The sequence below is a fragment of the Centroberyx affinis genome, unplaced genomic scaffold (genome assembly GCF_046629955.1).
Source record: "Centroberyx affinis isolate AG114_WGS23_722 - 3 ecotype Tasmania unplaced genomic scaffold, CSIRO-AGI_Caff_v1 ptg001190l_1, whole genome shotgun sequence".
In the NCBI taxonomy this organism is placed as follows: domain Eukaryota; kingdom Metazoa; phylum Chordata; class Actinopteri; order Beryciformes; family Berycidae; genus Centroberyx; species Centroberyx affinis.
The window spans coordinates 160,938-186,335 of NW_027279714.1; the positions used below are offsets into that span (position 1 = coordinate 160,938).

Sequence of the window (25,398 nt, forward strand, 5' to 3'; positions counted from 1 at the left end):
TGATACACTGAAATCACACACATGGAGCTATAGAAAGTAACATATCTGCAGGGTGGATATTAATTAGTTTGTTGTTGTTTTATATTTAAAGGCAGGCCTGGCCTGCAGTCCTTGCTTTCTCCTTAGAGGCCGTATAATAAGCTTCAGATTGTTTTATAACCACATAACTTGACCCTTCTCCTGTGGTTTCTGCAGTAGCAGCACCAAGTTCCTAGAGGTTACAAAAACACTAAAGGCTGAAGTTCAGAAACGGACAAATAAAGGAATTTAAAGGAAAATCTTGACTTCTCTATTGAGCAAGTTTTACCTTTGCATGACACGACACATCTGAAGGTCTGCGTTTGTGCCTTCAGATAGAGAAACATTCGGCCTTGAGACTGACTCATTTAGAATCATCTCCCTGCTTGTTTCAAAAATCTAGAGTCAGCATCTCTCTATTTTTGCCATCATGTTTTGTGTACGTGTGATTGTGTGTCTATGTGTGTGTGTGTGTGTGTGTGTGTGTGTGTGTGTGTGTGTGTGTGTGTGTATGTATGATACCTGAACTTGGAAAAGAGCCTTCCAAACATGGTTTGCGTAGGCATCAGGAATATGAGCACCACCATGCCTGCCAAGCACGATGGCCCGATCTCTACCCACAGCAGCCCCACGACCGCCGCCGCCTGGAGAGGCCCCACCCACAGGAAGTGCAGGAAGATAGTCACCTGACCAAGACAAGACAACACGGCATGAATGAGCAGTGATGAGATCAATAACACAAGAAAAGACACAAGCAAAACCAGGACAAAACCAGCTGTCGATGCTGAACTTCTGGAAATGGAAAAACCACATCCTAGTGAGTGACACAGTGAGTTTGAAAAGTAAACACAGCTCTAGGTAGGGAACACTCTGGAGAGGAACTTCAGTATAAACAGGACATAAACAACATAGAAGTGTTTATTAAGCAGATCCAAGTTTGTCAGGAGAGCAAAAAAAAAAAACAATACATATGCATACGGGTACACTGACTTCTTACTCAAGTCTCAAACAAAACATCCAGTACACCTACTTGACCGGATGGGTAGAAAGTCTTTAATCCAAACCAGCAAGGGAATGTGACTATGACTCATGACCTTTATAAAATGGTGTAATTAACAGCCCATTGCTAGGAAACAAGATGCCTTCGAGAACTGTGGAGTTTTCGCCGCAGGATCTGACCCACTGATTAAAACGAAACGGAATACTTGAAGCAGACAGCTGGGCTTGGTGCCAGTTGAGCACGGAGCATTATCAAGCCTAAACCTCAAGCTGGGACAGATCTGTTTGTGTTTCTCAAGTGACTTACAGTTAGGACAGAGCTGATATCAGACGCTGCCTTCACACCACCTCACATTAAGATATGTGGGTCATCTTACGCGCGTAAAACCACCATGTCTTGTGACTCTTTCACACATTTTGGATGTACCCAACTCCAACTGGCAATCAATATTCAGCAAAGATTTTACGCATCATTTAATTTTCTGATTTCCTTTTATTTACGTTTTTATAATTGTTTTTTTTAGTTTTTTTATTTACCATGTTTTGTTAAGTTGTAGATCTTGTATGCGTGTCAAATTCCCTGAACTTTTGATAGAGCATTACTAAAAAAGAAGCAGTAGAGGTGAGGCTCTGTTGTTGGAGGGAAATATATAAAAAACTTGCTATACAGTATTTGAAGCTTTTTTGTATTATCTGAAATGCAAATAAAAAGAACTTGAAAAAAAAGCATTCCTGTGTTTCTTTCTCTTCTGAATGCCTGAAATGTTGCATTTTGCCCGGGCCAGCTGAGCTTCACGTACCTCATCAAATTTGTTAACATCGTTGGACAGGAGATTGACAATCTGGCCTGTGGTGGTTTTTCCCATTGCTGCACTGCTGAGACAGAGGGCCTAGAGGAAGACAGGAATCATTATCAGCAAAGCAACATCAATCAGAAACATCAATATTTCAAATAGTAACAAGGTACTTACTGTCAAAGAATCATGGAAAGCAACCTTGACATTTACCTGATAATGCTTTAGATGACTATTCTTTTCTCAAATAACAGAACCACCATCCATTTGACCACTGCTCAAATCTGAAGAACCTCTCATTCAGCTCCCTAGTGAGCATGCAAAGTAATTGTGGTTGACTTGAAATTTAAAACATTTGTGTATCGCTGACTTAGGAAGGGTGTTGTGGATGGAATACAAGGGTAGGAACCAGGGAGTTTTTTTCAGGACTCTTTTTTTGAACGTACACATTTAAAGTCCTGTTAATTTTGATTTGTTCAAATGAGATACTATCATTCCCTCACGTTTGTCCTGCTACTGTGTCAAATCAAATTTATTCATACACAGCTCTTAAAGGAATACACCAATAATTTGGGAGATTGCATGGAGCAGCAGACTGAACGATCTACCAGGGACACGTGGATGATTTTAGTGCCTGTATCCACCCATTAACCTAGCAAATTGACTGGGTCAATCCCCGAAAGCTCCTTTAACAAACAGGTTTCACCACAAGGTGCTTTACAGAGCGCAAAAGATATCAAACACAGATAAAGACTACAGAGATAAACTAGAATAACCGCCTCGCAGTTATATGCCTCCGCCAATAAACTTTGTTTTATCATTGCAAGGACAGTCTTTATTTATATCAACTTAAAGGATTTTGGTGTCTGCAAAAGTAAGTGACAGCACTTCCACCGTTTTTGTAGAATGACCCAAGATCATTTTCTCAGCTACAGTGGTAAGCAAAACATGCAGAACCTGCTGTTCTACTAACCTTCCTGTAGATCATGTGGCACATGGCCACTCTGATCTTCATGCCTGTTCTCTGGACGTAGTAGAAGTAGAGGTGATGGACCACCGCCAGGAACAAGGCGGAGAAAGACATCCCAGCTGCGTAACCAAGGGCCTTATACAGACTCGTCATGTCCTCTGGGTCGTAATTCTCAAAGTACCTAATCAGCGTCCCCAGGAGTACTGGCTGGATCACCTTGATGACCTCCTGATATCGACGAGGAGAAGATGAAATGAATAAATAACATGATGTAAAATATACTACTTTTTTAGATTGTCCTTGGTTGAAAAGATGATACTGCAAACAGGCCAGATCCTCTACATTCCTATATGTTCCATATATGTGTGTGTGTATATATATATATATATATATATATATATATATATATATATATATATATATACACACACACACACACACATATGTGTGTGTGCGTATGTATATAGATACACACACACACATACATATATATATATATATATATATAAATAACTTTATATACAGCATATATATGAATTGCAATACGCAGATTTTTTATAGAGGATTTATTTTTCAGTGCATATAAAACTGACATGCTAATTCCAACAATTTGGACAGTGTCAATAAAATGAAAAATCTTCTCCCAACATGTAAAATCATTTGTGGGCCAGAGATAAACAGTATATCTGAAACACTTTTCATTCTAAAAAAAAAAAAAAAAAAGAAAAACACTGCACAGAAATTGCAGTGGTCAATACTGCAATTTTGAATTTTGTAATTAATTCTACAGCCTTAACACCGACCTCTATGAGAGTAAAGACACCCAGCACTGCATACGGCTTCCAGTAGCACTTCATGATGACTTTGGCGAGTCTAGGTGGCCTCAGCTCTTTGGTAGCCTTCTGAACCTCATAGTCCCAGTGTCTGTCAAAGAGAAAGATGCCATGTTATCTTTCTGCACACTCACTTGTGTGTTTTTTTTGTCCTGAAAGACTGAAAAATAGTGGAATTTGTCATGCAGATTAAACATTTTTTAAATGTCTCCCATTAACTTAATAACAGTGATAATAAGACCTTTAGTATGCAACAGGTAGCTTAAGCCAAGCCGTCAGATTGGTCAAAGACCCATTCCAACCTGTGCTGACTACTCCCATAAAGCACTGCTACTCATCCCTTATTGGTTGCTACAACTCTTTGTGGTAACCAGGGAGCTAGTTAGTCATCTTTCTTGTGTTCTCCTGCTTTTTTCTATTTTAAAAATTGTCTTCCTAAAAACTAGAAAATGTCTTCCTTCTTGTTTTTTTTGGCTTAGAAAATGTTTAAAGGACTGAACAGTCTGGTTTCCACTACATATGGACTTGCTATGGAGAAAAACAAAAGCTGAAAACTATCTCATGTAATGAATGTAAAGAACTTTTGAGACAGTACACGTGTATTGATAACTGTTGTACAAATGTCATTTTATAACCGAGCGGTTGTTCTTAATGGTGATTATCAATACTTTGGTGTTGCCAACGATTGCATCAGTGTCATACCCAGAATCACTGTAAACATCATGTTGCTATATTTCAGAGCAAATACTCTCGGAAGAAAATGCTGTATAATATCCAAGTTATCAATATAGAAGTTAAACGCTAAAGTCCAACAGAATTCACAATTTTTAAGATTCATTTTTTCTATGATTTTAGCTCATTTGTGTACAAGATTTGTGTCCATGAACAATCTCTCCTAAGGCCACAGACAAGACAGACTAATCTGTGATCTGTGGTGTCATCAAGCAATAACTTTATAAAACTACTCCAGTGACAACATCAGACTTTGTGCAGCTATAAAATATTTACACTTTTATACCCAAATGAAATTGGTCTTGTCTCTGCCTTTTCTAACTTGAACTCTTTTTTATATTTTTATGGAGCCTACACAAATACTGACTCAACTATACAATATCATAAACACAACGCATGAATTCTGGATTTGATGAATTTCTCCTTTGTGGATCAGTACAGTATCCCAAATATAGTTTAAGTTGCCCTAAGGACAGAATCTCATGACTCATTCAGGCACTAATAAACTTAATTTTCATTAACCAGAAAAAGGCTGACAATAAGCATTTACTAATTCATAGTTTATGGAAAACCTCCCCAGAACACATACCAATAACACACTTGTAGCTGTCCATGAAACAACCCAGTAAACATTGTCTTCCTTTAAAAACTGCAATAAGACTCCTCCATGACAGGAATGGATTTAGTGTGTCTTGGATGTGGAAAATGAACAATTTCACACATCAATCTCAATAATTTGCTCATTTCAAGAGGATCCAGTATTATGACAAAGCATGTCATGAAGTCCTTAGTCAATAAAAAAGTTATTTAGTCATCTTTTTTGCCTCATTTCTAAGGCAAAAAGTGGAAAACAATGGGCAAGGCACTCAGGGGCGAAATTGCAATCAAAACAGGAGGAGGGAGCCACCGATAATGAAGTCCCACTACTTCAAAAAGCAGAAAATATAAGGCTGTGGAGAGCTACATGGAAACACTATTTCTAGTCATACCTTCTCTCTTCATACTCATGTAGACTTTCATGTAGCATAAAACCATCACATTTTTTGCACAGCAATTTTTGTCTCTTTTGACAGAGCAGGATTTTTTTGTATTTTTTATTGTGATATGCAGGGCCACAAATGCCCCAAAGAAAAGATTTCCAGACAATGCAAATCTCCCGATAAAATGTATTTCCACTGATACATAACAGACTTGAAACTTTAGTTTCTAAAACTTAAGTTGCTTAAAATTTTTCACCCAATTAGGCAACTTTTCCAACCAAAATCTATCTTCATAATCACTTTCATTCAAATGAGACCAGCTGCAAGGCAGCATGCTGTAGCCTGCGGCTGGGACACACAAGATGAAACCACTATGCTGCTATTTTGCACTGTAATCTACATGGAGGCAGCAGCCGTAAGACAGTATTACTATTACAACTTTGTTATTTTGATGTATCTGATTTATTGGAAGACAGTTGTAAACCACACAATAAGCTCTTCTGGGTTTTCTTGGTCTTCCCTGCACATTTGTAAGCTATTAATGTTTCTTTTATTCCCTTTTAATCTAGTCCCACCTAAGTTTTGGTTCCTCTTCGGTTATTCCCATCCCACACAAAGAACAACCAGAAGCTGACTGGCTCGGGGGGGGGGGGGGGACTGCATTGTTTGTGGGCAATAAAATGTTAACTGTTTCCCAGCGGAAGTCAAAGGACTAATTGCAAGACAACACTTCAAGAACAGTGGTGTGATGTTGGTCCTTTTGGGCTTGGCTGATTCCTACTATTGTGGTAACTATGGGCAGCAGTGACATACTGCACATGATTTTTAAAGCCACCATACCTCTGCAGCTCCTGTCCCAGTCTCTCGGACCCGTCCTCCGCCAGCACTTCGTACATGTCATCTTCCTCCAGCTTGCGTTTGTATCCAATGCGGAATAAAGGATTTAGCCAGCTAAATGAGAAACAATCACAGGAGGAGGAGGAGGAGGAGGAGGAGGAGGAGGAGTACAGAGAGAAAGAGAGAGAGAGGGAGTACAGCGCATTAATTCATGATTTTATTCAGATGATCACTAGTTCTGTTTGGTGTTGTGAGGAAACATTATTGAATACCACCGGCTATATCACTAGCAATGAATACCATCCATTCATTCATAACAGTTGCTGAATGCATTGATGTGAATAAAGTGACCATGTGCTGTCGTTTAAGGCCTTTTAAGGAGCAAGAGTGAAACATGTGGCTAATCAACACATCGTGACCTGGTGTGATGTGGGCTTTTGGCTGGGCTGGATTATCCATATATCGCATCGGGCGAGTGCCCGGGGGCACCAGCCAATTTGCCTTGTTGGGGGGGCACCACACATTCAAATCACAATTATACCTTCATAAGCTTTGTCATATTTTCTTTATATATTAGGCCTACTCTCTGGGGGGAATGCATACACAGCCAAAATTAACCTTTGATACTAAAAAAGAATATGCATAAAGAGAAAGAATTGTGATTGGTGTGTAGGTAACCCCATCACATTTGAATTTGTCCAGTTCAAGCATTTTGTGCGGTAAGAGAAAACCCGTTCACCGGAGGAGCTGCTAAGAAAAGGTAGGCTGAAAAGAGAGATCTTTTTCACAACTTAAAAGAGTGAAGAATGAACTGGTCGAGTTGATGCTTGTGGAAAGGTTTTCTCTTTGAATTGGATGCGCAGTATGTGATGCTTATAACAACCATAATTTCTAATAGCCTACGCATTGCAATACATTCAGGGATGGACTGGCTATAGGGACTGCCAGGAGACTTCCCGGTGGGGCGGGGCCGCTCTATCTACTCTATAAACAGAGTGCGAGGGTGTCATGGGGCCGGAACGCACTGGAACGGCAATCCAGGAATGAATCTGACACTGGTTCTGAAATACAGAGCAGTCAAAATTTGGTGGCTTAAACAACTGGTTTGGTTAGTTTTTACACCACCTTTGCCGGCTGGGCGGTGTTTGGACCTTCAAGCCGATCACAGTGCTTAAAAACGTGAACCCCACCCAACTGGGAAGCCCTGCCATGTTAAACAAACTCACATCAAATAACCAGCACGGTTTAGTCTGAGCCACGGAGCTGACAGGTTGTGTTGTGAAATCACCAGCAAGGATGGTTGGTCTCCGGCCAATTGTGGTGGGCTGGTCTGGACAAAAGTCCAGGTCCATCCCATTGTCTCAATGTGCTACTCCTTTCACCTTCTGCAGTTCCCACTGTCACATCAACTCACCTGAAGTGATTGTTTGCTACAGTCATTGAGCTTGCTTTATTTGGTGGTATGTGCCTTGTCTGTGGTGCATTAGATGTCTGTTTAATGATTTATTTTATTTTTTGTATTATGATTTTTTTAGTCATGCTCTGTAATGGTTTGGCATTTAGTCTTCATTCAGGCCTTTGAAAATGTATGGTGGAAACAATGATTTTTAGCATAATGTCTTTGATGTGAGTTGCATTCAAATTTGTTATAGCTCTGTATGTAAAGCCTAAAATGGCATTTGTAGGCTCAAGTCAATCTATGGTGTAAAGTAATTTGTTGGTTAGTACATTGTCTTACATTTGTCTGCAGTATGTTTGTTGAGCCTGTATTGTTTCAGTTAATGTAAATCTATAATCTTTATTGGCATAGTAAATTTCACTTTTTTGCGTATCAAGTGGAAGGAGTGGGGGCACTTCAAGTGACGTCACCCTAGGGCACCACACTGTGTTAATCCGGGCCTGGTTTTTGGGGTATCACTGGTAGGACAGTTGACAATAAAAATGTGGCACTTTGATTACTACTACTTTGACTCATGCAGCAGCCAATCTTTAAGTGTGCGTGTGAGTGAGCTGGCACAGACGTCTAAATTTCCTCCATCAAACTTCGATCATTATGCCAGATGATTGAGCAGGAAACTATCACTCAAAAAAAGACAACGGGAAACGGGAAGGTCTCTCCTCACCGTGACCAAGCTAATCTATGAGTCTATGAGGTTAATTTCAGGAGTGTTAGCTGACCTAAAGCTTTCAGCAGCGTGGAGAAACTTTTTGAACCGAATGTGGAATTTGGTCTGTTGAATATTTGTGTCATTTGACGGCCGAGAAAGTAGGCTAGTGATCATTTTCCAAGTCTTTAACGCAGCCGTTGTACTCATGTTTGCCAAATTCTGTCAGTTTTGTTCCGGGTAGCTTTCAGTTGATATTGATGCATTTCATTACGAAGTCAAAACATTAACACAGATGAAAATAAACTAGTCTATTCGGCACATTTCGTTTTAATTCAACCAATACCAACCCAGCAGTTAGTTGACTTACCAGAAGAATACCTGGGAGAAAAGACTCGCCGTCGCCGCCGGGTTGGTCTTGGCATCTTTTGTCACTTTTTCCATGTTGCTCTGAATTCATCCGGTACCTTTCCCCGTACTTCGTGTCCTCCAAAAAACACAGATACTGCTGGCTATGTTGTATAACTTCGTAGCTGGCACATGTTACTCGGCAGTTCGTAGGACCCCTAGTGCTTTTACATTGACGTTACGTTTCTGTGGCACTACCAGGAAAGAAAGCCCCGAGCGTGACGTGTAACCCGATCTCCGCCCTCGACACACGCGATTGGCTGACAATAATGGTCGCCGCATGCCATTGGCTGCGTGCCTCCGTTCCGCTGCGCGTTTAGTATTGAATAGCCATACCAAGGAATCAAGAAGGTACTTGTTACATTGACTCGTATTTACCTGGGAAGGGCGTGGCCACCGTGGGCTATGTCTACATTTTGGGAAAAATATTATATGAAGTCCTTGTGAAAAATAAATAGAAGCATACTAGAGAGCAAAACTTCAAAAATTAAATAAAGGAGATTAAAAAATACCAGAATATACCATAGGCTCACCATGAAATCATCACCACAGACACATTATGAGTGAGAATAGGAATGATAGAAATGAATCATACAAATATTATATAGGAATTACAGGAATATTATAACGATGCCATGGGTGATAGGAACACCACATTATAGGGATGATATAGTGATTTTTCATTAGGTATATTCAATACTTCTAAATAAAAGTTAACCGTCTGTAAATATGCTGTTTTGTCAACCATGCACTTGAGTCATCTACTGTCATTCAAAAAGGTCCATTAAAATAAATGTTTTTTCCCACATATCATGTTGTAAGAAGTGTCACTCTGTTGAAATGGTGGTTATCACGTGTGTGTGTGTGTGTGTGTGTGTGTGTGTGTGTGTGTGTGTGTGTGTGTGTGTGTGTGTGTGTGTGAACTTCCTTGTTTTGGAGGTAATTTGAATTGCAAACATTGGTATTAGCAAACATGGCATGGCATGGCATGCCTAACCATCTAACCCTCACTGCTAACACGCTGCAGAATTAGCATGAGGCAAACTCACTGACAGACTCATATTAACATGCAGAAAGCAGCATTTTCATCAATCTGATACTGGCTGACTGGGCACAACTTACTATCTGAATTACTGGGGATTTCTCTCTCTCTCTCTCTCTCTCTCTCTTTCTCTCTCTCTCTCTCTCTCTCTCTCTCTCTCTCCCAACCCAATTGAATTTAATTATGCTTCACTGGCATGATAGAACATGAAAACTAAAACAGTATCATACATCAACTGATGTAATAGAGACATCTCTCACTCTTTCTCTCTCTCTCTCACTCACACACACACGCACATAATAAACGGAAGTCATAAAATCATACAGTCTTTCTCACTCCATGATAACAAAGTAAACACCTGCCATTACTGCCGACAAAAGGAAATGTAATTGCTCATGTGTGCAATTCTCCGCATGTGTTTGACTTGAAGCGACTTCTGAAAGCCATGTAGTTTTACAGAAATCACTTGTTTGTGGAGGAAAAAGGAAAAGTGTTGCATGCTGGGCATGAGGCAAAATAGAATTCAATCAACAGAATTTATTCAATCTTTTTTTTCTGCTTGTAATATTGGCTCAACACAGCCTCTCTGTCTATATACTGTATATTTGTCTTTCTCTCTTGTTCCTCACACAAAAGGCACAAAGCGATCTGCACACACACACACACACACACACACACACACACACACACACACACACACACGTGAGAGGATATCCCATAAATAAAGAGCGGGCTAGATGACAGATGCCCTCTGACACACTCCAGGTGGTTCCTGCACCGACATAAAAGACCAGAGAGAGAGAAAACAACACAACCCTCCTCTCCTCCCAGCACCCCCCCCCCCCCTCCCATTTCAGTGGTCAAGGAAAGTGTTAAGGACACCCAGTCACATGTACTCCAGGCAACCTATTGTCCCGACAGCAACAATCCAATGATAACAGGTTAACGGCCCTCGTACTCTGAATGTTATCCCCCTGTAGATGTTTAGCTAGTAGCCACTGGGAGGGAGAGCAGCCAGTGGGAGATTACCAGCTCAACTCAGCCCAATAACATTCATCTGGGGGGGATCAAGGCCCCATTCCCACGCTATCAGAGCCTTGTGATAGGCCTAATCTTTTTGCATAAGTCTGTCCTGCACTCACCCCATTCTGTATTTCCAGGTTATATGCTCCCCTAAATGAACGCATCATGGGAAGATAAACACTACAGGGAGATACTGTGATCTCAGTTCATAGATGCATCATTTATAATGCTGTTAGCAGTAAAATCGTGCAATGGAGATAATGCGGATGACCAGTTTTCAATTCAATTCAATATAACTTTATGTGGGCGCTTGGGGCAATTTAAATGATGCAGTTAAAAGGTACAAAGAATCATTAAAAACAAGACATAAGACAGGGCAGATTACCAGACAAGCACTTGTCTGTTTGCATATTTGAGCTATTAAAGTGCAGAGTGCAGCTGGAGGTCAGCAGTCATATGCATATAGCTGAAATTATAGCTTATACTTGTCCAGGGTTAGAAACCTCACGATTCTTCTTTAAAATTGGTATTGCTCCTGGCACAAAGGTGTTTTCCTATCGACCACCTGATGGGAAGAGGTGGAATTCATGGTGTGTGATTTGTTATCTAATATATAATATTGCCTGGGTCTTTCTCAGGACCTGCTGAGAGTAAAACTCTGAGGCGTCTTGGAGGTAATCCAATGATGTTGCAGCTTACATGCTGCCAGAAAGCGTACTTCTGTCCTTCGGATTCATTACTGCAAACCAGGCAATAGAAGAAAAATACATATTCTCAAATGAAACACTGTAAAAAGGGGCTTTTTGCTCACTCCAGCTGCATTAAGCTGCATTAAACATTATGCAAGTGCAAGAAACAAATGATACTCGCCATGTTTAACAGAATATCCAAAGACTGTAAAGTATTGAACTGGATATTAATTTTCATGATGGATATCATGATTTTGATATTTAGCCAGAAATAGACCTGTGATTCACTTAAGACCCTATCTCTAACTTGTCCAAACAAGAAGAAGGAAAGGTTTCTGGAAGCAAATGAAATGCATGCTGGGAAGTATCCAAATAAAGTAACAATGTTTCTTTCTATAATTTAATATGATAATTTATTGAATGCTTGGTAAGATGTTCTTTCAACTCATAATTTTAAGTCACAAGACATGAACTAATAAGTTATGAGGCTTATAACTGGCAATCGTAAGTTGAAAGCTACAGCTACAGTGAGTTAATGATTAGAGATTAGTTGATAAGTCACACTGTCCACCTGGTTACTGAATCCGGTTTTAACACCCAGTTGAAGTCCCAAGAATAGTGAAGAACACAGGCAGCAACCTGTTTCAGCTGTTTTGCTTTGATTTGGAAGGGGAGTTGTTGAGCTAGTTCACAGGATTAGGCTCCCCTATGGGATGGCATTATCATGGTGCTATCCAATCCAGGTCAAGCATTAGAGGCCTGGATCGCTCGGCAACGGCGGCCATGGAAACGCACCCATCGAGGCTGCAACTACCAAGAGGTTTAACCACGCTCACAACACTTCTCTGCGGGTAAAACTCCTGGGTGTAGCTGACTAGGGAACAGCTTTCCCTGCTCCCACTTATGACTCTAACCACTAGCTGAGATGTGAAACTGACCCCAGATCAGTGCCAAGGGGGGCAGCTGCACCGTGCTCAGTAGGGCTCTGTGCGCTCAGGTGTCTGGAAATGTTTTAGGTAATTATTTGCCCCAGAAACAACCCCTCTCTTTCTCCACAAACAGTGATTAGATCTAATGATTGTGTTGAAAAGCCCTGCAGTAAAGAGAGTGGCCCACAACTGGAGCTGGTTTTATAGGGCAAGATTAGGTATTTAATTAATTAGTACATGGCACACTGCCCCAGACAGTCTGGAGTTCATTCTTCACAGATTCGGTTATTCCTCCACCCTCCCCTTGTAATTTCTCTCTCTCTCTCTCTCTGTTCTTTCACTCACTTTTTGACTGGGGGCTACTTTCAAATTCAAACAGGCTTTATTTGCAGCATGTGTTGTTGCCAAAGCATTTGCGAGGAATGTGGTAACAATTGCACAAACAATATTGAACACGCATACACTGAGAACATGAACCAGTCGACTCTAAATAAAATGACAGGAACATTCAAAAGCAATTAATGAATCATAACTGATCATATTCTTTCTTATAGCTCCAAAAATGTTATATCTGCCTATATTTACATATTGTTCTACATAAATTATTAGCATGGCTTATAGCCTCTCTTTGAGGTTATGGCAAGCCATGACATGTTTAGCAGCTAACATCACTGACTTTTCATCCTCACCCAATACTACTGATAACTTTTGTTTTTCTGACAGAGTGATAAAAATATGAAATATTACTTGAAATGTATGGTAGATAGTGTCTCTTATGTGGTTATAGAAAGTGTGTTTCTGTCTCTAATTCCACAAGATTATAATGCTGCCCAAAGTTCTGCTCTTTATCCATGTTTTTGTCTTTCTTTTTCTATTGCAAGATTACAGTCTCCAAGTCTGTATTTTGTATACATATTTTCTTTCCTTCATATCGTTACATAACATTGCAGACTCAACTTCTCTGTTCAATATTTGCTAACACTGAAGGTTGTTTTGCTTTGGTTCTCTGTCCCTCCCTCCCTCTTTCTCACTCTTCTCTCTCTCTCTCTCTATTGGCAGCCCTTGGGGAACTGAGAGAGGGCACGCAATAAGCCACTCAGTCTGTAATTAGCTTCTTTCTCGACTAAATGGTATCATGTAGGGTGAAGAATCGCAGAGCCCGGGGGACAACTTGCCTGTCTCTTCACTTGTTTGCTTGTGGTCAGCTTAACTACAGCGCTAACTAATTACGCTAATCATGAGTAACAGTCGAGTCACATCAAATCAGATTATTAACGAGACGTTTTTAACAAACCAGTTCATCACAAAGTACTGTAAGGAGAACGAAGAGCACTGATACAGAACAGAACACGAGATTAAAAAATAGAGAGAGCAAGAACATCGCAAACTCAGTGTGTGTGTGTGTGTGTGTGTCTGTATGTGTGTGTGTGTGACTGGATATGAGAACACCAATGCAGCTTGTTATAATGACATGCTTTGATAATATATTCATCATGGATTATAAATCAGGGAGATGAGGAAAAGCCATCTGAATTTTACAGTCTTGTTATTTAGAAACATTTACTTCCTTTCTGCCACTTGATGGGGCTATAATGCTATAAAACCTGAGGGTAACACCAAGAAAAGTTTGTATTGCAACTAGTTGCTCATTGGAAATGCATTCATTGTGCACTGCTCCTGTAATAAGGACCTGAAATAAGTTTGTTTCATTGGATCACTCACTTATGTCATGTTGTGATACGTAGATGCAGCTGAGAGAAGGTGCCAGTTTGCAGTTAACTGTTTCCCAAAGGTTTTACATGAGATTAAACTAATTACACATCAGTAAAATCACAATTCATTCATTCTTGCACATTTCCTATCTCCGTTCCTCATCTTTTGCTCCTTCTCTGTCAGAGACATTTCAGATCCTTTCAATTACTTCTCCTCCTCCTGCAGATCCCCTTGCAGACCCCAAATGCATATTGTGTGGAGTGATGGGAATTGAGTTGTGCACCCACCCACACACACAATGCACACACCCACACACAGAGTATGACAGAAAGTGATTGTGTGTGTGCGAGTGTGCGTCACTGAATTAACTAAGGGTATTGGCCGACAGGTGTGGGAACCTGGACGCGGACAGAAGCAAAGTCTGCCTGCCATCACAGCAGAACTGCCAAGACTGACGCACCTGGCCTGCACCAACCCTCCCACCTCCTCTTCTCCTCTGGTCTCTGGATCCTTAACATCTCTGACCATAGAGAGAGACAGAGAAAGAGAGAGAGAGAGAGAGAGAGAGAGAGGGAGAGAGAGCACATCCAAAGTCTCTACCCTGCCAAACCAGAGTCACCAGGCCAGAGGAGCCAGAGGGAAAAATGGGCAACATGGCAACAGAGATCGTTGCCTTTCTCCTGACCATCTCAGGCTGGATCCTGGTGTCCTCCACCCTGCCGACGGACTACTGGAAGGTGTCCTCTGTGGACGGGACGGTCATCACCACAGCCACCTTCTGGTCCAACCTGTGGAAAACCTGTGTGACCGACTCCACTGGCGTCTCCAACTGCAAGGACTTCCCCTCCATGCTGGCTCTGGACGGTGAGTTCAGTGACTGTTGTTGTTGTGTTTGCAGGGGTCAGAGAGCAGAGAGAGAAAGAGCAACGCAGCATTTGCGTGTGTTATGCATGTATTTATGTGTGTGTTTCTGCACAACTGTGTCTCTGTCTGACCTAAGCACTGATGCCCCCAAAATCTTGAACACCTGTTTTCTTTGGATGAATGACTGCCATTGTAAACAAATGCATTTGGAACTTGATATTCCCTCTTGCGACTCTGGCCACGGGCCACAAACCACCACATTTACAACTAAAGGCCACCAGAGGCATGTTTCAGCGAACAAGCCGAGCTGGGTGGATACAATTCTCCTAATGTGTCCGATTGAGGCAATTTGAGAAAGTCATGCAGTCTTGTGGAGGTCACCTGTTGATGACAAAGAAAACATGTCACCTGCCGTTACTTGGCGGTGACAAAAGGAAACGTATTGCGTGTGGATTCAGTTCTCTCAATGTGTCTGACTTGAAGCAATTCGAGGAGTCTTGCAGTTGTTGAAAAAAGAAAATGTCATCTGCTGGTGATAAAAGAAAGTGTATTTCATGTAGGTGTTGCACTGTAGGGCGTGTCAATAGAGAATTTAAAGTATTTCCTTTCCCTCCAAGCTATGTTCTTTTGGTTTAAAATCTCTCTCTCTCTCTCTCTCTCTCTGTCTCTCTCTGTCTCTCTCTCTCTCTCTCTCTCTCTCTCTCTCTCTCTCCCTCTCTCTCTCCCTCTCTCATGAAGCCTATATCCAGGTCTGCCGGGGTCTGATGATAGCGGCAGTGTGTCTGGGTTTCTTCGGTGCCATCCTCGCCCTAGTAGGGATGAAGTGTACGAAAATAGGAGGCTCAGAAACCACCAAAGCTCGTCTGACTGTCCTCTCCGGCTTCCACTTCATTCTCAGTGGTAAAAATCTGCCCCGCTAACATTGTTTACCTTTCTCTGTGACTGGATTTAGTGGAAATGCATCATTTGAGTTGCAATCAATTGATGCTGCGTGACTTGATTTCACTCTCTCTTTTGGATAACCAGCAGGAAACGTTTCTCTCTACAGGACTATGCTGCATGACTGCATGCTCCATATACGCTCACAGGATCACAACTGACTTCTTTGACCCTCTCTTTGTTGCTCAGAAGTAAGTATTCAGGATGAAAAGAAGGATTTGTTTGATGAGAGGGCAAAAAAAGCAAACAATATGAGCAATAGTGTCTGCTTGTTATGTCAAATTCAGATGAAATAACCAAATAGGTAGGGATGGGACAATATATCTAAATTCAATATTAGCTGCATTTTACTCTGCTGCAGTAATCACAAATGAGACGGCTTGACCATCAGTTTCACAAGCTCTCCATTGAAATTCCTACAAATAAGTGATAAGTTTTACTTTCATTTGCTTCAACCCTCTAGGTTTGAGCTGGGAGCGGCTCTCTTTATTGGCTGGGCTGGATCTGTGCTCTGCATGCTGGGAGGACTTGTCTTCTGCCTCTCCCTGTCAGAAGGCTTCAGCATCAGGCAAGTTGGTTTGTGTAATTTTACGGATGTTCTGGATGCTGACTATGTGCTCTGTACCCACATCTGTCACCAACAGCAAGGGCAGACCGATTTGAGGAAATCTGGTTCGGACTGTAAAGCGCTTGGAGTTACCATCTTCAGCTCAATCAGGCAATTTAAATAATTACTTCAACTGTGATGGAGACATTTAAAGTAATCTCTCTCAACATCTTGTCTCATAATCACAAGACTTAAGGGAAAATTGTATGATGGTTATTTGGATTAGTTACTTGAATGATGATGGTTGAATGTTTCCTTTGTTGCAGTCAGGTAACGAGGACCTTTTGTAAGGGAAAGTCACCTTGGCTGAGGCGCCTATAGGGAGGCAAACCTTCTCTGTGGATTTTTTTTTGTTGACATCCTGGATCATCATTTTTGATCTGGTTTCAACTACATTTATTTCTTTTTGTGGGTGGTGCAACCCTGCTTAGTCCATTTTCTTTAGAGAAAGAGCAGAGAAGATACAGGAGATAAGTCTGAGGCAGGATTTGATCATGTGGTTCCAGAGATCGAGTCTTTAGGGACTTTTAGGACAGAGTGAATGAAGGACTGCACATTTTCTCTTGTCTTATTATCCTGCTTTCCACCCAAGTCCATAAATGTATTCTCTCAATCAAGATGTTGTGAGAGAAGTAGAAAATAATTGGAACCACTCAGAAGGCTGTTTCACCTACTAAATATTGCTGGGCATATTTTATTCATATACTACAGAGATCATTTTAGCATTGCAACCCTGCATCAAAAGACCTTTTGATCAAGAATACAGAGTGGCTCTTCAATTCTTTGTTCTATTTAAGTCAAATCCCAAAGGGCGCTTGACTGAAGTGCAGAGAGAAACATGTGTTTTTATTGTTTAGGACTCAAAACCAGACATTTTTTTCCTTTTCTTTCTCGTCCTGTTTCCCCTTGCAGAGCTGAGTACTCTTACAGTGGAGCGGCGTCACTTGTGACCGCACACAACAAGCACAGCAAGACGGCCAGCAGCCTCCACAAAGAGCCGCGGCAGGCGTCCAGACAGTTTGGGAGGAATGCCTATGTGTGACGTCGGACTCTTGTCTCCTTGTCACATGAGCTGGTTGTGAACTTTGTCACGATGTGATCACCACAAACTATTTCACCAGTAAAAAAGCCAAAGAAGGAGGCTGATCGAGACAGCACGCAACAACCTCACCACAAATCACTTTTATGAACTGAATCCTATGAGAATCATGGCTGGAAAGTGTAATTCATGCGACCGTTTACATATTTTATGGCCTTCAAGCACTGGCCATAATCACTGTGCTTATCTATTGCTGTCTTTACATCTGATTTGCAACAGGACACATTGTGATATAGGCTAATAATAAACCACCAATGTAATTTTAAAAATACCACAAAAAGACCTTGAAACTGATAAGAGACAGGGCAAAAGTAGATTCCCCCTTTAACAAGTTTAGTCACTGGGTCACTTCTGTCAATAAGCTATAAACAAAATACATCAGATAAGCTTGTTTTTCTCTTGGAGCAGGAAATTCAACTTGGCACAAAAAAACCATTCAAACTCTCCGGTCACCTTCAACATGCTGGCCTTTACTGCAGGTCTCGCATGAAGTGGAGCGACGCTAAAACCTTCTCCAGATTTATGGAGCAATGGCATCAACTTTTCAAGACCAGCATGGTCTGAGAAGGATGTAAGAACAAACGTCTCCTAAATTAGTGTGGGGTTGCCAAACTGGGGCCAATATGGCTAAGATTGTACACCAGTTACACCTTAACATTTTAGAATCAGGATAATAATAATCATACTACCATTTTCTCATCAACTTTCTCCTAACCTGATCTGAAATCTTGCCTAGTACAGCAGCTTTAGGTCAATAACTCTGAAATCTGCAAGAAATCTCATAGGAATCGAATTTTTCCAGCATTGCTTAAGAGAGGACTCTAGTATTAGCTCTCTGAAACAGTTTTTCTTTCCTGAAAATAGAGGATATTACACAAGTAGCAAAAATTTATGTTGTGAAAGCATATTCCTGGTTCCTTTGCCTGTGCTCATCTTTTATGTGAGTGAGACAACATACAGTGTGCCAATCAAGGAGGTTCAATCATTTGTTGAAAAAAGAAAATGGAAATTCAGTGGTTATGTACATGTATTTTTGTATTTTTTCCCAAATATTTTCAAACATGTTTTTTGGAACATCTTCTAAAGCAGTTTCTTCTTTAATCTAATGGAAATTTGCAATATGTTTTGTATTATTAGTAATACAGGCATGCAGTGTTGGAGCATGGGTAGCTGTGATGTCACTCCAGTTAATCTTTTCCTTGAGGAAATGAGCATGTTGCATTGAGGTGATGGGGGTTGGTGGGTGGGGTTTGTGTGTGTGTGTGTGTGTGTGTGAGAGAGAGAGAGAGAGGGAGAGAGAGAGGGAGAGAGGGGTGGGGTTGCACTTGGTTAATATTTCTCAAACAGAAAGATGGATCCCTGTCACATGCAGGAGACGTTCTTCCTCTTTTTCATAGTCCAGACTGATCTGACCTCCAAGGGTCATGGGGCACACCTGACCCCAGAGATGGCTATCCAGATTTGGAGACCAGACCGGAGGTTTCCCCTCCTATCAGCCATCCATCTCCACCTCCTGATCAATAGGAACCCAAGCCTATGTTACGCAAAACCTCTTGGCCCAGAGGTTGGATACTTGAACCAGCTGGCAGAGAGCAGCACCCTGTGCTTTCCGGCGCCTCGCATCCGTAAACAAGTGTCAGGTGTCCGAGTCTCTGGAGAATGCCTCTGATATAATGGTTGTATTGTATTGTCTTGTGTTTGGGTTATATAGGGATGATAAAAGCACAGACATACGTTGCATCACCAGTGCCAAAATGATTTTTTGTTGAAAGAAATTTGCAGGATGGAAATTGCTGAATATATGGTTCTCATTGGCTACACCTTAATATCTCATAATATCTCATGGGAACAATTAGAAATCACTGCGGATGCACAATTTGAAAACACATTTCTTCCCAATGTTTTAGATATCCAGCCAATTCTTTTCTAAGATGTCCTGAATGTATATCTCTATACTGTGAGATTACTCTTACAGTATATGAATTTCTTAAAGATCCTACTGCTAAAATAAAAAATAGACTGTTGTGTGATGCTCAGTCCAATGCCCACATACCTTCTTCTTATAGAGAAGATCAGATTTAACTTTATTGATCTTCATTGGGAAATTGGGTCAATGCAGTGGCAAAAAGTAGGATATAGAAAACAATATACAATAAATGAAACATATTGAAGATTAAAGATTGAGTGTCTTTATTATGCTTACACAATATTCCTATTGGCAAAAACAAATTATCACTATGATGACTACTGACAGATTTACAGATGGTTGCAGAAAGGCTGCAGACTTTGAACCATGATCTGCAGAAAACCATCTTGGATGCTGTCACCTTTTCTTGATTTTGCACTTCATTCTGCATGGAGCAGTACATCAGAATGACATAGGATTAACCATTTTAATCTTGTTTCTGGCTTTGGGAGGCAGCAGTGAATGATCATTAATTAAAACAAATGAGCTAAACTGAAATTTTAACATAGCATATTCATGGCAAATTTCTAAATCTGCCATTAAATTCCCCCAAAATTCCCATTCAAAAGTCCTCCCATTAGTGTTTGTGTGCAGTACTGCAATCACACCACCAGAGAGCAGTATTTATGCATTTATATTTATGCTTTTAATATTTGATAGACCTAAACAAACATTCCACAGCCTTAAGTCAAACCTCAAATTGTGGCCTAAAACTCAGAGAGACCGCACCAGCCAAACATTAGAGCAAATTTTTCTCCAGATTTTGACATATTTATTGCTATTGCTAAATATTGCTATTTTAAGCTGTCGATCCTTTAATGAAGAGAGGCCCGGTCAGTTTAGGTCACATAAGCTTTCCTTTGTTCTTTTTTCAGATTCTTTTGCTAATTAAAGCTGTTAACACAGCAGCCAGCCTCACCAAGCAAACGAGGGCCACACGGCATTCCACCATTTCTAATATCTCTCCACTACGACCCACAACTTTGTCATAAGCCGAGAGGACTTTAAAACAAAGAGGACTTCTTCCAAGCTCACCGTGAACATTCATCACTCCCCATGACTCTAATAACCTCAGAGTCACGGATTTAAGTCTAATTATAACAGCACAAAGACGATATGCTGTAATTATGAGACCCGCAGCACAATAAGGTCTCAGTGAAATTGCTAATAACCAGCGTATAGCCTGGGGCAAATTCAAGGGATGATGCTTTAAGGCTTAGGCCACAGCACCAATGTTATTACATAGTTTTATGGAACACAATGAAGGTTATTAATGCGCTAATGTATATTATGAGGTGCTATCTGGATTTAAAGAGCCAGGTTTCTCGAAGTGAAATCATTGAAAGCTTATTATATCTTAATAGACTATCCAGTGTAGAACAAGCATGGAGGAGAGCTATGGATTGTGATAAAATTGATTGATACTGTATACAGATCTCCCTTTTGTTGTTTCCTTTCTGCTGTGCCTGCACATAACAACCCAAACAGTCCATTGGGGACAGAGTGAGGACATGAAGCCAGTTGTTTTGGTAATCCGAGATAAATGCTAAAGTGAGCACTTTCAGTCCAGATCCAAACATCACATCTCTTCACCGTGGTCCTGGGAACCTGAGCGACTGTTGTCTCTCACCCGCATGGAGGGCCTGGGAAACAACACGGCAACATGAGAAAGCCAGGATTTCCAGGTTTGCCTCTGCCTCGTCCCTCTGAGCCACTTGCTCCCTCTATTTCTGAAAGTGGCAGTTGAGAAACAGGGCGCACCGACATCCATTTGCTGTTTGGTGCAACAGTAATTCAACTCAGACTGAGCATGGGCCTTGCATGAGCGAAGGATCTGCAATCCTACAGCAAAAAAAACAAAAACAAAAAGGAAAAGAAAAAACATCTAAATTGGATTGCGGATTTGAGTGATCAAGGTGCTTCAGAAGAGGACAGAAATAGAAGAGCAAGAAAAGAACCCACCACAAGATCTTCCTTGGATCCAAGAAGTAAATGAGATAGATCAGGTCTCCGCTCAGCGATGAAGATCCGTGTGGTCCAGATCTGGGGCTTCCTGATGACGGTGCTGGGCTGGATCTTCGTGGCCTGCACCATGGCCATGGAGGGCTGGAAGATCACCTCCATCGGCGGCATGGGGGGCTCCTCCATCATCAAGGTGGCCTGGTACTGGTCCAGCCTGTGGAGGGCCTGTTTTACAGACTCCACCGCCGTCACCAACTGCTACGACTTCCCTGTGCTCTGGTCTGTGGAGGGTGGGTGAGACAAAAAAAAATCTAAACATGGCATATAAGGGTCACACATGGAGGTTTGGGCTGTTGTAATGTACTCATAACCTTCTACCAGAGGTGGGGACTCACAATTTTAATTGCTTGAGACTTGACTTGATGCATGAAGAGAATATTTGAGACTTGACTTGACTTGGGTTCTGGTGACTTAGGACTTGACTTTGACTTGTACTTTGATGACTTGAAAAGGTTTCTAAAGTCTTGACTTGAGATCTTGTGTTTGTGTAAATGACTTAGATTGAAAGTGATGAGATTTGTTCCAGCAGACGACTGAATTTAAATTCTGTTTTCTGAATTTGTCTGGAATGATTGAATTTATTGAAATTGAAACTGATTATAGAAATCAAACTCATGATGCTCTTAATAAGTTTTTATCCTATTAAAACCATATTGCATTGAAAAGTCCTAGATATTTAGTTTTCTTTAAGATATTAAATTGATACTTGACTCTTGATTTGTTCTGATTTGACTTGCTGTTCTACATTTAGACTTGAGACTTGACACTAATGACATGCACTTGACTTGGACTTGACTTGGTAATCTACATTTAGTCTTGGGACTTGACTTGAGACTTGTGCCTCAAGACTTGAGACTGACTTGGGACTCGAGCAAAGTTGACTTGGTCACACCTCTGCCTTCTACTCTAACTGTGTCTGCCTTTTGGACCACAGGCCACATCCAGATCGTGCGAGGCCTGCTGATGTCAGCTCTGTCCCTCGGCATGCTGGGGTTTGTGCTGGGTCTGATGGGGATGGAGTGCACCTTCATCGGGGGTAAAGACAAGCCAAAGTACAGGAAGATCTACAGTGGGGGATGGTGCCACATAATCAGCGGTAAATGTCTCATTTCAGTCAGCAGGAAAGAGCTGATGCATGTATAAACTAACTGTGTGCAGATAAAGTATCTGCACTGTACATCTGCCCTGCAAGGCATAATCTGATCTGTGTTTATGCAAATGACCGGCACAAATTGCTGTACATATCTCTGCATGAGCCAGCATATACTGTATTTCTGAACACATTCCTGTACATCTATTACTATCTGTAAATCTGATAATGAGAATATGTTTGAATTGTGTGTGTTTCAATTTGTTCTTTTTACTGCATTCATCATCTTTGCTATGCTCAATTTCTTTGTTGCATTCTTGTCTGTATCCTAATATTTGCAGCTGAAATGAACTAATTTCCATACAGGGATTATTAAAGATGCACTAGGCAAGATTTTAGCGCAGCTTTAAATTTTCATGTCTCTTTCAATATGATTTTCACATTTGACTTTTCAGGTTTGCTGTCCACATCTGGGTATGCTGTTTATGCGCAGTATGTCTCAGGAGAATACTTCAACCCCAACTTTGATGGACTGAAGTAAGTTAGTGTGGTTAGATGCCGTTTACATCAAAACCAGTGTCAGTAAAATAAATGTTTTTATATAACAGCAATCTATAAACCTCCATCTCATGCTCTCCCTCTCTCTCTCTCTCTGCACCAACAGGTTTGACCTTGGCACCCCTCTGTTCCTGGGCTGGGTGGGTTCTGCCTTTCACATGACCGGCGGTTTCTTCTACCTGTGGTCAGTGTGTAAGCCGCTTTGTGGAGGGGAAGACACGTGAGTACAGCCTTTGGCAACATTAGTATGTTGTTGTTGCAGGTGGGTGGTTCGGGTGGGGGGAGTGAATGAGTAACAGTCCCCACTTCCTAGGTAAATACCACTGAACTGCCCTGAAGCCAGACACTGCACCACTAAGCGGAGCTCCCAGGTGTGGGTGTGCAAATATGCATTGTGGGAAACCTCCCACCCCCCATGAAACTTACCCCCGAGGCCATTGCTGTAAACAAATCACAGTGTGTTCTTTCACAGCTTGCCTGGTTAAATAAGGGTTAGAAGTGTATAGAGAAGGAAAGAAAGAAAAACTGCAGACTGTGGCTGCAGGCCATTTCAGCACCAGAAAACAATCGGAGAGCGCAAACAGACGCTGACAAATTCTCCAACTTGCTGTTACACCGACATCATTCCTGTGACTTTAATTTGAAGTTAAATTGATTCCTTGACCCTGTAAACATACCTGTAGGATTTGGAATCAAGTCTGTATCTCTGCTGGTTTCATAGTTATAGCTAAAAAACAATAATGGTTTAATGGGGTAAATCTCAGATCCAGATCACCGCCAAAATCTAATCAATTGTTCCTTTGCCCAAGGCCTATCAGTCTGCCAAATTTCATGAAAAACCTTTCATAAGTTTCTGAGATATCCTGCTGACAGACAGACAAACAACCAAACTAATAGGGGTGAAAACATAACCACCTGGGCAGAGGAAATGATGCAACAATGCAATAAATAACAAATTGATCTCCCTTAGGTCAAAGGGACAACTTGACAACTGTATTGGCAACTTCACTTCACTACAGTACACTACTCTACACTTCATCTGTCAGCAGCATCTGTCAGCTGTCTTGGCAGCCAAGTGATACTTCAGCTAATCATTGTCCAACTAACTCTGTGAAGCTTGACAGCCATCTGGGTGTATTGTTTTTTGTTTTTTTTGGTGGATACATTCTACTTGGATCTGCAGAGCTCTTGAATTACTACAACAGTTTTGGTGTAGGACTCCCCATGGTTGGAGCTAAATCATGGAATTATCAAGCCTATAACTGATTGAGAATTGATTGAGAACTAATTGCTGCCATTTAAAATAAAGGGGGGTTAATTTTTCCTCTTATATGACCGCTTCTATGGCCCCCACCCCCAGCACCAGGGGCCCAGGTACCTCCTACCCTGGGCCCCCCACCCCACAGCATCAGCAGCCTATCCCCATTTGGATAATAATGTGTGTCTCTCCCCAGGACAATCGTCATCGGTGCTCTCCCTGAGACGGAGCAGGCAAAGTCCACCACGGCTCTATCCACCGTGTCAGGGATCACCTCCAAGACCAAAGTGTCATCCGTCTCCGAGCTATCGTCCAAGTCCGCGCCCTCGGAAGTGTCCGGCATCTCCTCGAGGTCAGAACGCTCGTCCAGATCCGGACGCTCGGCCAAGTCGGAGCGGTCATCAAAGTCGGGGCGAAGCTCCAAGTCTGGTCTGTCTGCAGGGTCGGGGTCGGGGTCAGGGGGGTCGCGGTCGGGGTTGGGGTCGGGGTCGGAGTCTGGCCGCTCGTCCAGGTCGAGCAGGTCAAGTCGCTCTGAATCGAGGAGCAGCGGCAGCAGTCGGACGCTCTCCTCTCTGTCAAGCAGGTCGAGGAGTGAGACTGAACCGTTCATCAAAAACTCCTATATATGAATAAATGTGACTGATTATATGGGGCACAAATGCTAATGGATGTGATGGACAAGAGGGCTGATGCTTCCCTTCAAGTTATGAATCTGTGGCAAAAGGCAAAAAAGATATAGTGGTGTGTGTTTTTATTAATAAAAATTGTCTGACAAACCCTTCTGTTTTGTTTTAAAAAATCTTTTACACAGAATCCATTTGCTTCCATTTTCTGTTGCTTGTTGTGCATGTTGTGTATGATCAATAGCACACTTACACTATAAGACAATCAAAATACATATTCATGCCCATTTAACAAAATAA

At 41.5% G+C, this 25,398-nt stretch overlaps 3 protein-coding genes across 4 annotated transcripts in view; 2 read left to right on the forward strand and 1 right to left on the reverse strand.

The window, feature by feature from the left end:
- Window positions 1-8,718, reverse strand: part of LOC139648297 (ATP-binding cassette sub-family C member 4-like) — a 33,520-nt gene extending 24,802 nt beyond the window's left edge. The window contains exons 1-6 of the mRNA XM_071524372.1: window positions 8,639-8,718; window positions 6,167-6,277; window positions 3,585-3,705; window positions 2,785-3,009; window positions 1,818-1,907; window positions 541-704 (exon numbers count right to left, since the gene is read on the reverse strand). Coding sequence (XP_071380473.1) covers window positions 541-704; window positions 1,818-1,907; window positions 2,785-3,009; window positions 3,585-3,705; window positions 6,167-6,277; window positions 8,639-8,712 — 785 coding nt within the window. The 5' untranslated portion in view covers window positions 8,713-8,718. The remainder of the gene's footprint in view (window positions 1-540; window positions 705-1,817; window positions 1,908-2,784; window positions 3,010-3,584; window positions 3,706-6,166; window positions 6,278-8,638) is intronic.
- A 5,998-nt stretch (window positions 8,719-14,716) lies between these two features.
- Window positions 14,717-17,524, forward strand: cldn10a (claudin 10a). Of its 2 annotated transcripts, none has more exons than XM_071524389.1 (5): window positions 14,717-14,936; window positions 15,675-15,836; window positions 15,985-16,066; window positions 16,339-16,447; window positions 17,402-17,524. In XM_071524389.1, the coding sequence occupies exons 1-5, from the start codon at window positions 14,717-14,719 to the stop codon at window positions 17,522-17,524; spliced, it is 696 nt and encodes a 231-aa protein (XP_071380490.1). The 2 variants fall into 2 exon arrangements, with proteins under 2 accessions (XP_071380490.1, XP_071380489.1); XM_071524388.1 differs by having other exon boundaries at window positions 16,339-16,443; window positions 17,395-17,524.
- Window positions 17,525-21,279: 3,755 nt separating this feature from the next.
- Window positions 21,280-25,242, forward strand: cldn10e (claudin 10e). Its single transcript, XM_071524383.1, has 5 exons — window positions 21,280-21,799; window positions 22,504-22,665; window positions 23,115-23,196; window positions 23,324-23,437; window positions 24,672-25,242. Exons 1-5 carry the CDS (start codon window positions 21,568-21,570, stop codon window positions 25,102-25,104), a joined length of 1,023 nt encoding a protein of 340 aa, XP_071380484.1. The 5' UTR covers window positions 21,280-21,567; the 3' UTR covers window positions 25,105-25,242.
- Window positions 25,243-25,398: the final 156 nt, after the last annotated feature.

Coding starts and splice junctions, on each gene's coding strand:
- cldn10a (XM_071524388.1), top strand. CDS start 14,717: ATGGGCAACATGGCAACAGAGATCGTTGCCTTTCTCCTGACCATCTCA. Junction 14,937..15,674: donor CTCCATGCTGGCTCTGGACG/GTGAGTTCAGTG, acceptor TCTCTCATGAAG/CCTATATCCAGGTCTGCCGG. Junction 16,444..17,394: donor TCAGAAGGCTTCAGCATCAG/GCAAGTTGGTTT, acceptor TTCCCCTTGCAG/AGCTGAGTACTCTTACAGTG.
- cldn10e (XM_071524383.1), top strand. CDS start 21,568: ATGAAGATCCGTGTGGTCCAGATCTGGGGCTTCCTGATGACGGTGCTG. Junction 21,800..22,503: donor TGTGCTCTGGTCTGTGGAGG/GTGGGTGAGACA, acceptor TTTGGACCACAG/GCCACATCCAGATCGTGCGA. Junction 22,666..23,114: donor ATGGTGCCACATAATCAGCG/GTAAATGTCTCA, acceptor TTGACTTTTCAG/GTTTGCTGTCCACATCTGGG.